General features: G+C 38.4%; 1 protein-coding gene across 1 annotated transcript in view; it reads right to left on the bottom strand.

Annotated features, from left to right (window-relative positions):
- LOC136878945 (WD repeat-containing protein 3) overlaps positions 1–14,216 on the bottom strand; it is a 135,048-nt gene that overhangs the window by 14,616 nt on the left and 106,216 nt on the right. The window contains exons 13-14 of the mRNA XM_067152569.2: positions 12,013–12,194; positions 1,657–1,879 (exon numbers count right to left, since the gene is read on the bottom strand). Of these exons, the coding sequence (XP_067008670.2) occupies positions 1,657–1,879; positions 12,013–12,194 (405 nt within the window). The remainder of the gene's footprint in view (positions 1–1,656; positions 1,880–12,012; positions 12,195–14,216) is intronic.

The raw sequence follows: 14,216 nt of genomic DNA, 5'->3' as shown, positions 1-14,216 counted from the left end.
TTGCTTATTCTTACCCAAGCTATTAATGGACCAAATGCACAGTGTATTCCAAAAAGGGACTGTGCTTACAACTTGTTCTAGTTAGAGACTTAAAAAAAGGGTTGCGAGCACTGGGTCGATTTGAACCATTGCAATTTATATCCTATCATCCATACACAGCACCTCTACTAGGCTACTACATCCCACTGTTGGAACAGCTTTCATAACCTCCAATTAGCGATGCGGTATGTTATTAACAGGTTTATTGGAAAAGCTGCTCCTTTACCTTCTAAAAACAACTTTTGTGTGTTATGCGTCAATCTAGAATAGGGTGCATTTTAAAAATAGGTACTGACCGATGCAAGCTCTCAACCTATCAATCCTAACATGTGACAACTGTTTGTTGAGGGAATTGGGCAACTGTGTAACTTAGTTTGTTTATTTGCAATTTGGTCAAAAAATAAGATATGAAAATGCACATAGAAATCTTTCTTAATCAATGAGAAAGTTGCAAATAGTACATGCAAAAAAAAAAAAAGAGGAAAAAAAGAGAGAGAGAGAGAGAGAGAGAGAGAGAGAGAGTGTGTGTGTGTGTGTGTCTCTCTCTCACCACCCGATTTATGAGTTTTTATTTGTTTATATGAATCCAAACACACTCCCTACAAGCCTCAGAGATGATGTGTTCGCTATTGTCCTTCACTTACAGGTAACACGGACCCATAGTGTTCCTCACATAAGGGTACTACACACAAGCAACGTAGACCCCTCACATCATGGGACTAGTCACGGACGTTGGCTGGATCCAAGATGTTCCTCACATAGTGGTACTAATCATAGGCCCCGTATACTCATGTTTTTGCTCACATGGTGGTACTAATCATAGGCAATGCAGACCCACGGTGTATCACACATTATGGTACCACACACAGGCAACCCAGACCCATGATGTTCCGCACATAATGGTACTACTCTCAGGCAACGTAGACCCATGGTGTTCCTCATATAGTGGTGCTACTCATAGGTAACACAGACCCATTCTGAACACAGTGGAACCAACCCATTCGAGTGCAGCACTCGGAACCTATTCCTGCTAGACACCTGTCTGTGCAGCTGAGCGCCTACTCTCCCACAGGGATGGGATTGACATGATGGTGCTAATCACAGGCAACGACCAGACCCATGGTCTGTGTTCCGCACAGTGGTACTGCTCTTAGGTAACGTAAACCCATGGTGTTCCTCACATGGTGGTACTAATCGCAAGTAACATCAGCCCAGGTTTGTTCCTCACATAATGGTACTAATCACAAGTACTCTCATGGTTCTAAGGCCATCATCCCTTGGTCGGCCCATTCTGTTGCCTCTTACGACAGGCAGGGGAAACTGTGGGTGTATTCTTCATCTGCGTCCCCCACACACAGGGGGCGAGAACTTATTCACAAGGTAACATGTCACTGACCTGTGAACACTTAATTTATCATGTAATACTTACATACTGGACTTACACTCTTTATAACAAAATTATACAAAACTATACAGAGTCTGTTGAGAGACAGTAGTATAGAAAATAAAATAAAGTAACATAGCTAACAGAAAGAACACACCGAAGAAACATCCCAACGTAAAAACAAGGAAATATAGAATATCCCATAAAGCATCAACAAAGGAGAGGACTCTTACCCTGAGATCATTTACTTTACGAAGGGCCACTTTGTGCAGTTTAGTGATGACTGGCAATAAGGCTTGATTGCTCACAATAGGACCATGATGTATCCGGACAAGGAACATCATAACACGAGTCACGATCTCCGTGTGGGAACCACGTTTCAGAAGTGAAGGGAGCATAGTCAACAACTCGCACACTGTGGTGAATGGCAGGATTAACAAGGCTTCTTCCAGGTCACTATAAAAACAAGAACATAGGTGGTGTAATTGCTATCATTTTTAACACTCACAGTTCTAGAAACAGATGAGATGAAGAAGAATTGGGATTGATGAGAAAAGTGTCTATTATTTACCATCTTTCGTGCTTAGGGCCGTGTTTAAGCGGGGTCAAAAGGGCCTGGGACGAGGATGGGAAAAGATTGACCACCATATCCATAAAACTTTTTAAAAATTGTTGAATTAATTTGGAATGCTGTATCTTATTACATAAAACAGCAAAGTTTCATACTGGGGTGAGCTGTGCGAGCTGTTGCTCATACTGCTAAATAGTTGATGAGTTCTATTCTTGTTGGTTCTGTGTTCGCATCATGGTGTATTTCAGTTTATTTTCAATGTAAAGATTTATTTATGTTCACCTGTATCAAACTGTTCAGAGACAGGTCATTTTCAGCACTTGTAAGGATTAAAAATTCTTTACAATCGTCTCAAACTGAACAGCACCTGGTCCTTCTTGCTGTGGCTTGCCACTGAAAATGATTGGATTATGAAAATATCATTCAAAAGTTTCTTAATAAAAAGCGAGAGAGAAACTACTGACTACTCTCATTTTCATGTCAATACATACCAAAGGTTTGGGACATGGGATAGGGACATAAAATTTATGGGGCCGATGTTCGCACCAGCACTTAAGTTCAGCCCTGTTCACGTTACACTCATATGAACTTTCTAAATAAGTCCCAAATGTATACAAATCCTTCAAAGCTTGGTAAACAACAGATAGGGAATCTGCCACCTAGGCGACTGGCCTAAAAGCAGATCAGTGGTGGATTGATTTGATTAGCTTTGAAATTTAGGACACACATTATACTCGAGTAAATAGGCCAGTTCTTCCATGTACGTATTGTTACTGATACTCCTTTTCCTTTTTTCTTTTAGACACACTGACACACAGGTCTTGTGGAGACGATAGGACAGGAAATAGTCAGGAGCAGGAAGGAACCGGCCGTGGCCTTAATTAAGGTACAGCCCCAGTACTTGCCTGACGTGAAAATGGGAAACCACGAAAAACTATCTTTAGTGCTGCCGACAGTAGGATTTGAATCCACTATCTCCCGAATGCCAGCTGACAGCTACGTGCCCCGAACCACGCGGCCACTTATTCGGTACTAATAATTTCTTCATGTAAATACAAGCTATGAATTATAAATGATTGGATTATGAATATATCGTACAAAAGTTTCTTCGTAAAAATGCAAGACAGAAATCACTAAGCTACTGATTACTCTCATTTTCAGATGTATACATACCAAAGTTTTGGGAAAGAGGAGGTAAGGTAAGGTAGGTAGGTAAGGGTTATTCTGCCCGAAGGCAGGTCCGAACCTCCGCAGAGGTGTTCCTGAGCCGGAGTTTACGTGCGGTAGGGTGGCCAGTTCCTTTCCGCTCCTCCATTCCCTTACTCCCCACCAACAGCGCGTGGCAACCCATCCAACTCCTGACCACGCCCAATGTTGCTTAACTTCTGAGATCTCACGGGATCCGGTGTTTCAACACGGCTACGGCCGTTGGCTGGGAAACAGGATAGGAGCATAAAATTTCTTGGGTCCATGCCTGCACCAGCAGTTAAGTTTAGCCTTGTTCATGCTAACCTGTTTCCACCTATTAAAATGTCCCATAACTTGCAGTACTTCCACAGTCTAATATATACAGTCGCGAAGCTCTGATGATATTTTTCATCCGAGGCTTTACGCTGCCTGAACCATCAACGATAGACCCCAAGTGTAAGCGTACGAATTGTAGAGCATTAAAACCTCTACAAAAAAGTCTGCGATGGTATGTACCTATTACAAGTAACAACTCTCATTCTTCGAACCGGCTGTCCTCTAGAAGCAATTTTATGTTATAGTCCGCAGTAAAAAAACATAACTCCTTAAGATTAAATAAATGTTTCGACATTATCTTCGAACACCTCATCGAAATAAATTGTTTGACCTCCTCCACTATTTCATAAGGATTACAATAACCTTGTCAGGACATTATTTGCATGAATGGTTCAGAAGTTATCACCATTTTAGACGGTAGTGGTAATTCGCTCCCTGTTGTCTTCTAGCAAGTTGCCTCTACCTCGCCACTAGAGGTGCTAGTGTCGCTCCAGCTGTCAAGTGGATGAACCTTCCTCTTATTAGAGCTTCGCGACTGTATATATTAGACTGTGGTACTTCTCTGCAGCAAGCAAGCTGGCAATGCAGCACTGTAAACTTTCTTTCAAAAGAGGGTGGATTCAAACTTCACCATAAAGAGCCCTGAAGTTGATGCTCCATTGTTTACCATTTCAACACTTAGCATGTGCTCGGGCTGCATCTTAATTAAGAACATGGTTTGTAACTTCCCAGTATTAGCCATAAACCTATTGCCATGTTAAACAGCTATATGACTTTTTTCCCTAATATACCTTAAGTGTACAAGAGGGGTTCAACAACGATGTCATCCCTGGATTAACACCAAAGTGGCCACAGTTTGAATCCCATCTAGTACATATGAAATTCTTCTTTATGGAAAAAAGCCCTGTCTGTGGTTTAGAAGCCACACGAAACTAGAACAGATACTCAAAGAACTTAAACCAATACCAAAAGATATAAGCATGGAAAATATCTTCACCCAAAGTCCCTCAAAAAAGAACCCAGTAATTTAGAAGACTTCAGGTCATGAGCTTCTGAGCAATCACTTAAGGACAGTCTACAATCATCTAGCTCTCCAGGCTATTCCTTTTGATAGTATTTGTACAAAAATAATTTACAATCTGCTTTACGTCGCACCTACATAGATAAGTCTTATGGTGGTGATAGTATAGGAAAAGGCTAGGAGTGGGAAGGAAGCAACAGTGGCCTTAATTAAGGTAGAGCCCCAGCATTGGCCTAGTGTGAAAATGGGAAAGCACAGAAAACCACCTTCAGGATTGCCGACGACAGTGGGGTTCGAACCCACCATCTCCTGAATGCTACGTGACTCAAACTGCACAGCCACTCTTACAAACATAAATGAACAGGGCCGTGTCAGGGTCACGGCTGCAAGTTTTGAGGTAGAATTCGTACCGTGTGTCAATCAATCAATCAATCAATCAATCAATCAATCAATCAATCAATCAATCAATCAATCCTGATCTGCATTGAGGGCAGTCGCCCAGGTGGCGGAATCCCTATCTGTTGTTTTCCTAGCCTTTTCTTAAATGATTTCAAAGAAATTGTAAATTTATTGAACATCTCCCTTGGTAAGTTATTCTAATCCCTAACTCCCCTTCCTATAAATGAATATTTGCCCCAATTTGTCCTCTTGAATTCCAACTTTATCTTCATATTGTGATCTTTCCTACTTTTCTTATTCGTCTATTAATGTCATTCCACGCCATCTCTCCGCTGACAGCTCGGAACATACCACTTACATTACAAATCATTAATCTCATTTTTTGGTCCGTATTGACAACAGTGATCACATTCAATTTTACAAAGTATACATTTATTATTCACCTATTCAATACCTACAATACCACGTTTTGTGGTTATATAATCATAAAAGATTAAAAAGTTGTGGACATGTTTTGCCCTTCTTATTGGGCATCATCAGCACTTTAGTTAATCTTAAAACAAACAATTTTTTAAGGATGATTAAATTATTGATTATGAAAAATTGAGATGAGATATGCTGTGATATTTAAATAAAAAAAATTCTTTGAATCAGTAGTTAAGAAATTTGACATGGGAAGTACAAGCACATGATGAAATTATTGTAGTATATTTTACAATATTGTCTAAAAATTATTTATAATAAGAAGTTTTTAAAATCGGCATGTGTCCGGAATTGAAATGGATCCTTTTCTTAGTAAAAGTCGGTAATATTTGCCGCGGTCGCTGCTAAGTAGATCAGAGGATGAATTTTGTTTTAAATTATACGTTCCAACTGTTGAATTTAGGTTAAGAAGAAACAAATGGTGTTTCTTCGTTGAGTTGAATTGATTTAAGATACACTCTGGCGTAATCGTTGAAATGGAGTATAAGTTGAAGATTTATCTGTGTTTGAAAGTTGTGTTGATTTTCACATATAAGTGTAGTCTTCCAGATGTTGTAGGAATCTCAACGGAATAGAATGTTGTTAAATCAAATGCCGTGTGAGTATCTATCTTGTTTTGTTAGCAGCATTGGTCTGACCAACAAAACAATGAACATTTAATGAATATTTTAACATTAAAGGACTGTAATCAACTTTAATTCCTCAATTTTAAGATCGTATTTGAAGTGTACAGAATTATAGCCATTACAGAATTTTAAGACAACTCATCACTCAGATGAGATTTTACATTTACGACATCACAAGAGTTTTCTTGTTGTAAATTAGAGTTTTTCAAACCAGCATAATTTAGATTTTAAGGAGTTAAGTTTAGCAATATGTTGTTTTTCATTGTTTATATCGTCAAGTTTATTTCACTTACTATACAGCTGATGATGGTGTCAAAATGAAACACCGAAACATGTTTTGTAATAAAATAATGTTGTAAATAACATTCAACAACATTGTATTTTGTATTGAAAATGTGAAACCTGCTAGATTTTAATTCAATTGTGGTAGCTAGACATTAGCGAATTTTCACGAGCACTTGTCACAAGATCCATGCTGAACATAAGAAGACATTCAAAACTTATGTCTAAGAAAGGTGATCCTAGCGGGGGAACTGAAGTAAATTCGTGTATAACAGCGTAAGCAATGGTAAATATTCCTTGACTCAAGCTGCACTTCAGTGAGAGCCCTGCGGTATCCAATGTAAACCTGAGAATGCTAGACGACAATTTCTTGTCAACTCCTTGTGGAGTAACGTGCTGGGTTGTGATATCTTGTCATATCATTATTACATATTTTACAGGTTCGATGTAAATGATTTGGGTACTAAGGAACTCACAATGTGTAACTCAATTGATCAAACCATAAAATAAATAAGAAGTGAGCAGCAAACTTGAAACAAATAAAGTTATACCACAGAAAGAAACCTGACAACTCCGCTTCCTCCTCTTTCCATCCCACTCACTTCTAGGCAGCGCTTTGAAGTGCCGGTTGTTAACCTACAGAGAAGCACAATAACACAGTGGTCTTGACATATAGAAATCTAGAAGCTCGTATTTTTCTGGCCACTCTGTTGACAACTCTGTTCAATTTAAGTAGTAGTAGCACATGTTTAGGATGGTTGATGTTCTCATTAGTAATATTTTCTTTAGCTGTGAGCAGTTTTTAAAGAGGCAGAGCAAATTTATAATCGTGCTATGGAAAGAAAGTATGCTAAGGATGAGAGTTGTCGTATGGTACGTGAATGGAGGAAAAATTAAGCTCATCTTGAACAAAAAGTAACCACCGGGCTCTTGCAGACAAAAAGCAACATTTTCGGAAATCAAAAACAGGATATGCGAAAATGTGACTAAAAATACACTGTTTGGATATGTGGCCATGAGTTAAATATTTTGGTTGAGAGCTTAATTATAGGATGTAAGACTAGTCGTGGATGTCTCGCGCATGTTTTTGAATGAAATAACTTTGGATTTTGTAAGAAAACAAACATTATGCAACATCTCCCAGCCACCTATGAAGAAAATATAGTGAATATTCACAGATTTCCTATCGATTTTCACCAGAAAAATTTGTCAGTACTCTCGAAAATTGATAATGCAGACCAGATGCCACTATAATTTGAAATGCCACAGGAGTATAAGCTTATGACGCGAGGATTCTTCACCGCTTTCCCCTCACCCTTGTGAGGTCCCGAGTGTGTTGCACAAGTGGATTTAGCCCTGTTTTTACAGGCGGACGTCAGTTCTGTGGTGGTTGGTTGTATATGAAGAGGAGAGTACTGGGACAGAAACAGACTCCCCAAGCCAGATGAACTGACCAAATGAGATTAAAATCCCTGTCCTGGCTGGGCATCGAAGCCACGAACCTCTGAATCTGCACTGACCATTCAGCAAAGTATATGACATGATGAATTGCTTAATAATTTTATAATTATTGTACTGCAGTATTTACAGTTTTCAATATAAATATTTAACAAAGCTACACAAACATACAAAATTATGTTTTAAAATTTCCTCTCCAAAAATTATGGTGTGGGGGTTATTCTACGTCAAGGATTATTCACGTATACATTCAAAACGGGTTACGACGTCCATCTCTAGCGCACTTCCCTGGTTCCTGGTTATTACGTCATTATTCCAAAGTCCAAATACATACTAAAGAAACCTGAATAGCACATTTACGTCACTCTTTAGTATGTTCGTAACTCTCACCATAAAAGAAAAGTAAATTAGCAACCGCGTTGCTTGCACAATGGGTCAGCAACGACTGGCCTGGGGAAGGATTTGGTAGAGAACTTAATTTCAAGGCCCTAGCGTGTCGGCCTACAGCCTGCAGGGAGCGTCGGTCTGAAGCCAGTCTTTGATGTGAGCGTATGTTTGTTTGGATCGTGCAACAGTAGCTTGTGTGACGCGTTGGTGATTAATTTTATGTTCGTAAGTGAACTGTGTAACAACGTACGTAAATTAGGTCTACTATACTTACATCAGTGACAGGATAATTAGACTTGGACTTGAGAGTGGAATTAAGGATTTTATACAGGTTTATGCACCCCAATCGGGGAAATCAGATGAATGTATAGAAGGGTTTCTAGAAGAGCTGGAAAGTTGTACCAAAGACAAAGAGGTTATAATAATGGGAGACATGAATGCACATGTTAGAACAGGCTGACGGGGAAAAGAAGAGATAATTGGCCGCTATAGTTATGGAAACCAAGATGAAGAAGGAGATTTGGTAATAGATTTTTGTAGAAGGAATGGATTAATTGTTGGCAGTACGTGGTTTAGAAAAAAGAACTCACAAAAATAACTAGATATGGTTGGGGAGATAGAAAGACAATGATTGATCTTATTCTGGTGGAGAAGGAGAAATGTAGGCAACTGGAAGATGTGACAGCAATGCCAAGAGCAGATTTTGAAGGAGACCATAAAGTGGTGGTAGCCAAATGAAGACTTGGTAAAATAACGAAATTAATAGAAAAAAGAGAAAGAAAAATACGTAAAGGGACGGAAGTTAAAAGAGAAGAAATAAGGGAAAAGTTTCAAGAGGATCTGAAGAAATAAATTCCCAAAGATGACTTGAACAGTGTGGAAGAGGAATGGACATGTTTCAGAAATAGATTTGTAAAGTGTGCAGTAAAAACCTGTGGAAGACACTTAGGGAGGAAAGAGAGACTCCTTGGTGGAACAGAAGGGTAAAGGAAGCAGTTAAAGAGAAACAAATGGCTTGGAGGAAGTGGATAGGCAGCAATAGTACAGAGAATTGGCAGAAATATAAAGAAGCCAAAAAGGTATGTAAGAAAATAGTACAAGAAGAGAAACGGAAGAGTTGGGAAAGTTTCACAGAACTTTACAGGAAGATATAAAGGGAAGTAAAAAGGTTTTGTATGGTTTGGTGAAGAATAGTTTACAAAATAGGGAAGATACAAAATCTGTAAAAACTGAAACAGGGCAGATATTGACGCAGAGATGACGTACTAAAAAGATGGGAAGAATACTTCTCAGAATTGCTAAATATTAAATACAGTGAACTGGTAGATGAGAAGGAGCAAGAAGAAACAATGGGGAAAGAAGAAGAAGAACAAGAAAAGGAGATATCAATGTTACAAATAGGGGAAGCCATGCAAAAGATGAAGAGCAGTAAAGCAGCAGGAGTGGATGAGGTATCTACGGAAACGATAAAAGCAGCAGGACCAATAGAGCTGCAGTGGATGTATAGATTATTTAGAATAATCTGGAGGAAGAAAGAGATCGCAGAAAAGTGGGGAAAGGGTTTACTTATCCCAATATTTTAAAAAGGTGATAAAAAGGAATGCAATAATTACAGAAGCATCACCCTTACTGCCCATGTAGCTAAGATATTTGAGAGTGTATTGGAAAGAAGACTAAGGAGGAAGCTAGAAGGAGAAATGGAAGAACAGTATGGTTTTAGGAAAGACAGATCAACGTTTGACCTGATCTTTACATTAAGACATACGATGGAGAAATATGGGAGTTTGGAAAAGACATAGCGATGACATTTAATGACATTGAGAAAGCTTATGACAGTGTGCCCAGACAGTTGGTATGGGACACATTAAGGAAAAAAACAAGTTAACAGAGTGGAAGTGCAAATGATAAAAGCTATGTACAAAAATTGTGTTAGTAGTGTGAAGACTAGTATAAGAAAAACAAAACGGTTTAAAGTTGAAACTGGTCTCCGACAGAGAAGTGTACTATCCCCCATACTATTCATCAGAGTCATGGATGAAATTCTTAAGAACATTAAACAGAGATTGGGAAGACAGGCAACAAAAGCCTTGTTGTTTGCAGATGATATAGTGTTATGGAGTGAGGATGAAACGGAAGTGCAAAAACAAGTAGATGTATGGAATCAAGAGATAGAAAAATTTGGGATGAAAGTAAGCAAAGAGAAAAGTAAAACAATAGTGATGACAAGGGGAAGGAAGGAAGGATAAAAATGAATGGTAAAATTCTGGAAGTGGTTAAAAGTTTCAAGTATTTGGGAGGTGTGATCACAGAAAATGGAAAGATTACCAAGGAAATTGGAAAAAGAATACAAGCAAACAGCTTCTACCAGAATGTAAGGAGTATTTGTGGAACCAAGATGTCCCGAAGAAATGTAAGAAAGTATTAACTTATATTCAACCTATGCAGCTGGATCGTAGACCGCAACAAAACGAGAGGAAGGTAGAATACAGGCAGTGGAGATTAAATTCCTAAGAGGTATCGAGGGCAAGACCAGAAAGGATAGAATTAGAAACGAAGAGATAAGGAAAAGGACAGGAATCTTGAAACTTCGAAACAGGATAGAAATAACAAAGCTAAAGTGGTATGGGCATATGATGAGAATGAGAGAAGAGAGAGTGCAAAAAAAAGCTTTTTCAGAGAAGTTAAAAGGAAAGAGACGATGAGGAAGCAGAAGAAGACAGATTCAGTGTGGGAGTGCATAGAGAAGAGGGGAGGAAAACCAGAAGATGTACTTAAAAAAAGAAAAGAGTGGTGGAGAGATAGGCAGCAATGGAGGTCCTTGATTCACAACTTGACCCGGGAAGCTGGAAACGGAAAATGAAGTTGATGGTGTACTTACATAGATGGCTCACGTGTTGGTGCTTAATTTTACTTTTGTGAGCGAATTGTGTAATAACGCACATAAATTAGGCCTACTGTACTTACTTATAGTGGTTTGAAGGACTTTCAGTTATGAAATAAAAGAAAGCTAGACAGTTTACAAATGATGAGAAATTAAAGTTTATTGAGAAATCGCATGCTAATCCATACATGAAGCGTGTGCAAATCGCTTAGATGTTCGACATTCCTACGACAACTTTAAACATAATTGTAAACAACGTGTACAGTTCGCATTTCTAAGAACGTGTTTCCTTGATGTTTTACTATGTTGGTGTTCTTGAAATGTATTATTTCTTTATTTATTTCATTAATTATAATTGTAAACACTTGTTTCTTTGTTTTCATCATAATTATGTTTACGTTCAAACCTAACGTTATAGTATGTATTTTGCTCAGCTGGGCTCCAATTGCACAGAACTCATCTCACACACGCAACCATCTTAACTTTCTCCAAATAAGCCTTCTGATACTTGGCACTGGTTGCGTTGGGTTCCTTGGAATTGTGACAAGCTATTCTATCCTCTCAAATGCGTCTTTGATAATTCTGAAACTATTTACTGTCCATAAGATACTGCATCACCCGATGGCATCATGCAAAGTGAAGACTCTTGTTATTAAGCACGCTGATGCTTCCTCTTTTCAATGAGATATTGAACACTGTCATCGCATGTGTTGTTTATAAATTATTTTTATATCAATACTTTTTATGTTTTTGTAATGTTCAGAGGCCCAAGTACTGATTAGAAATTATGGTTGTATTCTACATCAAAACATACAGAAGTTAAAAGGAAGTAGAGAGAAAAAGAAAAAAATTGAAAATAATGAAATAAACCAGAAATTAGTCAGTTTTCTTTCAATGTGTCTTGGTTACACAGTATTGTATTAAAATATCCAATGAAGTAGTATCTTCTATGATTACCTTGAGCGAATCCTAGACAGAACCTCCAGGAGATAATCTTCAGGTGTAGTAGCTTGATAGGCTTGCATGATTGCAGGTGCTGGGGGAGGTGGAACTTTTTGATTCTTATGAAGTTCTTCGTGCTCCAATAATTTCAAACTATACTCTTTGCCAACCTGGAGGCACTCTATAAGTTGTTCAGCCTGAAATTGAGGGACATTTTCATCATAAAGCAACAACCATTATTTACCTAAAATGTTACCACAAGGCAAAAGCTGCTGAACCTGTCATGGCATTGGAATACAAGTTATTGCAATCTAAAGCATTGACAAAGTAATATTTTTATATAAAGTTGCCTTACACCTGATTTTTAATCTGAGTGCTTAGCCAAGTTACTATAACTTCATAATGGCACGTGTATCAGTCAACTTTATCTGATATACTTTATGTTGCATGTTCTTCCAATGTTAATAAAAGCACTCTATTGATTCTTGTTCACACCAGATACAAAGAATGGACTAAACTCACAATAAAAAGCGATCCTAAATGCTCAGGTAAAAAAGCTAGAAGGAGCGAAATATACCATAGTTTCTCGCATAATTAACGCACTTTTGTGACGAAAAATACAGGCGAAAACTTAGGATGCGTCAATTATTCAAGGAATTTGGATATTAAAAAAATTATTTAGAATTCATTTACATTTAAGAGATACATCAGATATAATATACACAAAATTGGTTCAACTCATTCGCGGTTATCATTATTTGGGTGTAAAATTCCGGCATGAGATTTTTTTCTGAAATATCAAAAAGGGTACATCAGGTAAGTTGGACACGTGGGTTTGAAGTACCGACACTGGAAAACATTCTTCCTGTTATGAACTGGCAATACGACCTGTGAACTAATAAAAGTACAATTCATGCATGTAAGTCCATAATAATGACATACCGGCACGAAAGAAAACTGACTAACATAAAAAGGGCCGGGCATCGAAGGAGGGACCCCGCTAGTTTTCCCCAAACCATACATATCCAATCTTATACGAGTGACATGTCCATTCACCCTTTTTCTTGGAAACGAAAGTGGATCCCTCGTGGAAATTTTACTTTAGGCACTGTTTTTCGTTTTAGAACAACGTAACGTGCAAACTTTCTGCTATCACCTGTTACAGCAAGCACTGCAGTACATCGTCTATTTCGCTTCCGGTTGTGCGTACGATAACACTCAATGTGACTTTCTTATCGACTGTTCGACTTTGTGGCATTTGGAAACTGATTAGCGTCTGTCCTGAGGTTCCATTTTGGGAGAGAAATATTCCTTCACTTTACGCTAATCAATGACAAAGCGATTAAAATCAATTACATTTTGGTTGAAATTGTTCGGCATTTTTTGGCATACTGGTAATGTTGTTCTTCATCGAAGAAAAAGTACGTTTCTCTTCATGAAATGAATCTTCCAGCCTCGGCTAACCTTCAAATCCGAGACGCTGATTCCATGGGCAGCAACTATTTCTTGTTCTTTAAAATACAGCATTTCGTAAGAAACGGCATATCCAACGTTGCGTAACGAAATCATATATTTAAGCAGATCCTCCTCTACTTTCGGAAACCTGCCGCTTTTTGGTCCGCGAAATGGTCTGTAAGACTTGTTGGTAACTTTGTAAGACTTGTTGGTAACTTTAAGTGCACTTCTCTGTTACCACGGTAGCGCACGCTGGATTCGGACACTCAATACTTACGGCCTGCTGCCCTATGCCCATATATTTCGGCGTAACTGATCACAGAGAGTTTATGCAAATTCTTGCTCTCTGTAGTCTAACAAACAATTCTGAGATCGCAGAAAAAGCATGTCTCGTACCCGAAACACTCGTAAAATAAGTTTGTACCAGACTGGAATAGAGCATCACCTAGTCACTTCTGTGCTGATTCTTTCACTGAACTAATGCAGTGATATTTCCTACTGGCTGATAACAGCACGTTGCCTAGTATTTGGAATGCCTGGTTTCACAACAGGAAGGCTGCTTACCTCAGTAATTGACATATTTATTTTGAAACGCACCCGGAGCTGTGTGATGGATGTTCGAAGAAGTGGGTGCGTCAAATACGTCCACTTTGGGCTCAAAAATATTGCGATGCGTAAATTATGCAAGGGCATTAATTATCTTGATTAATTAGTTTCATTTTCCATATCTAAATTATCTATATTACATAGAGGGCATTAATTAG

Source organism: Anabrus simplex, chromosome 8 (genome assembly GCF_040414725.1).
Source record: "Anabrus simplex isolate iqAnaSimp1 chromosome 8, ASM4041472v1, whole genome shotgun sequence".
Taxonomy (NCBI): Eukaryota; Metazoa; Arthropoda; class Insecta; order Orthoptera; family Tettigoniidae; genus Anabrus; species Anabrus simplex.
This window is presented reverse-complemented; position numbering and strand designations above follow the sequence as displayed.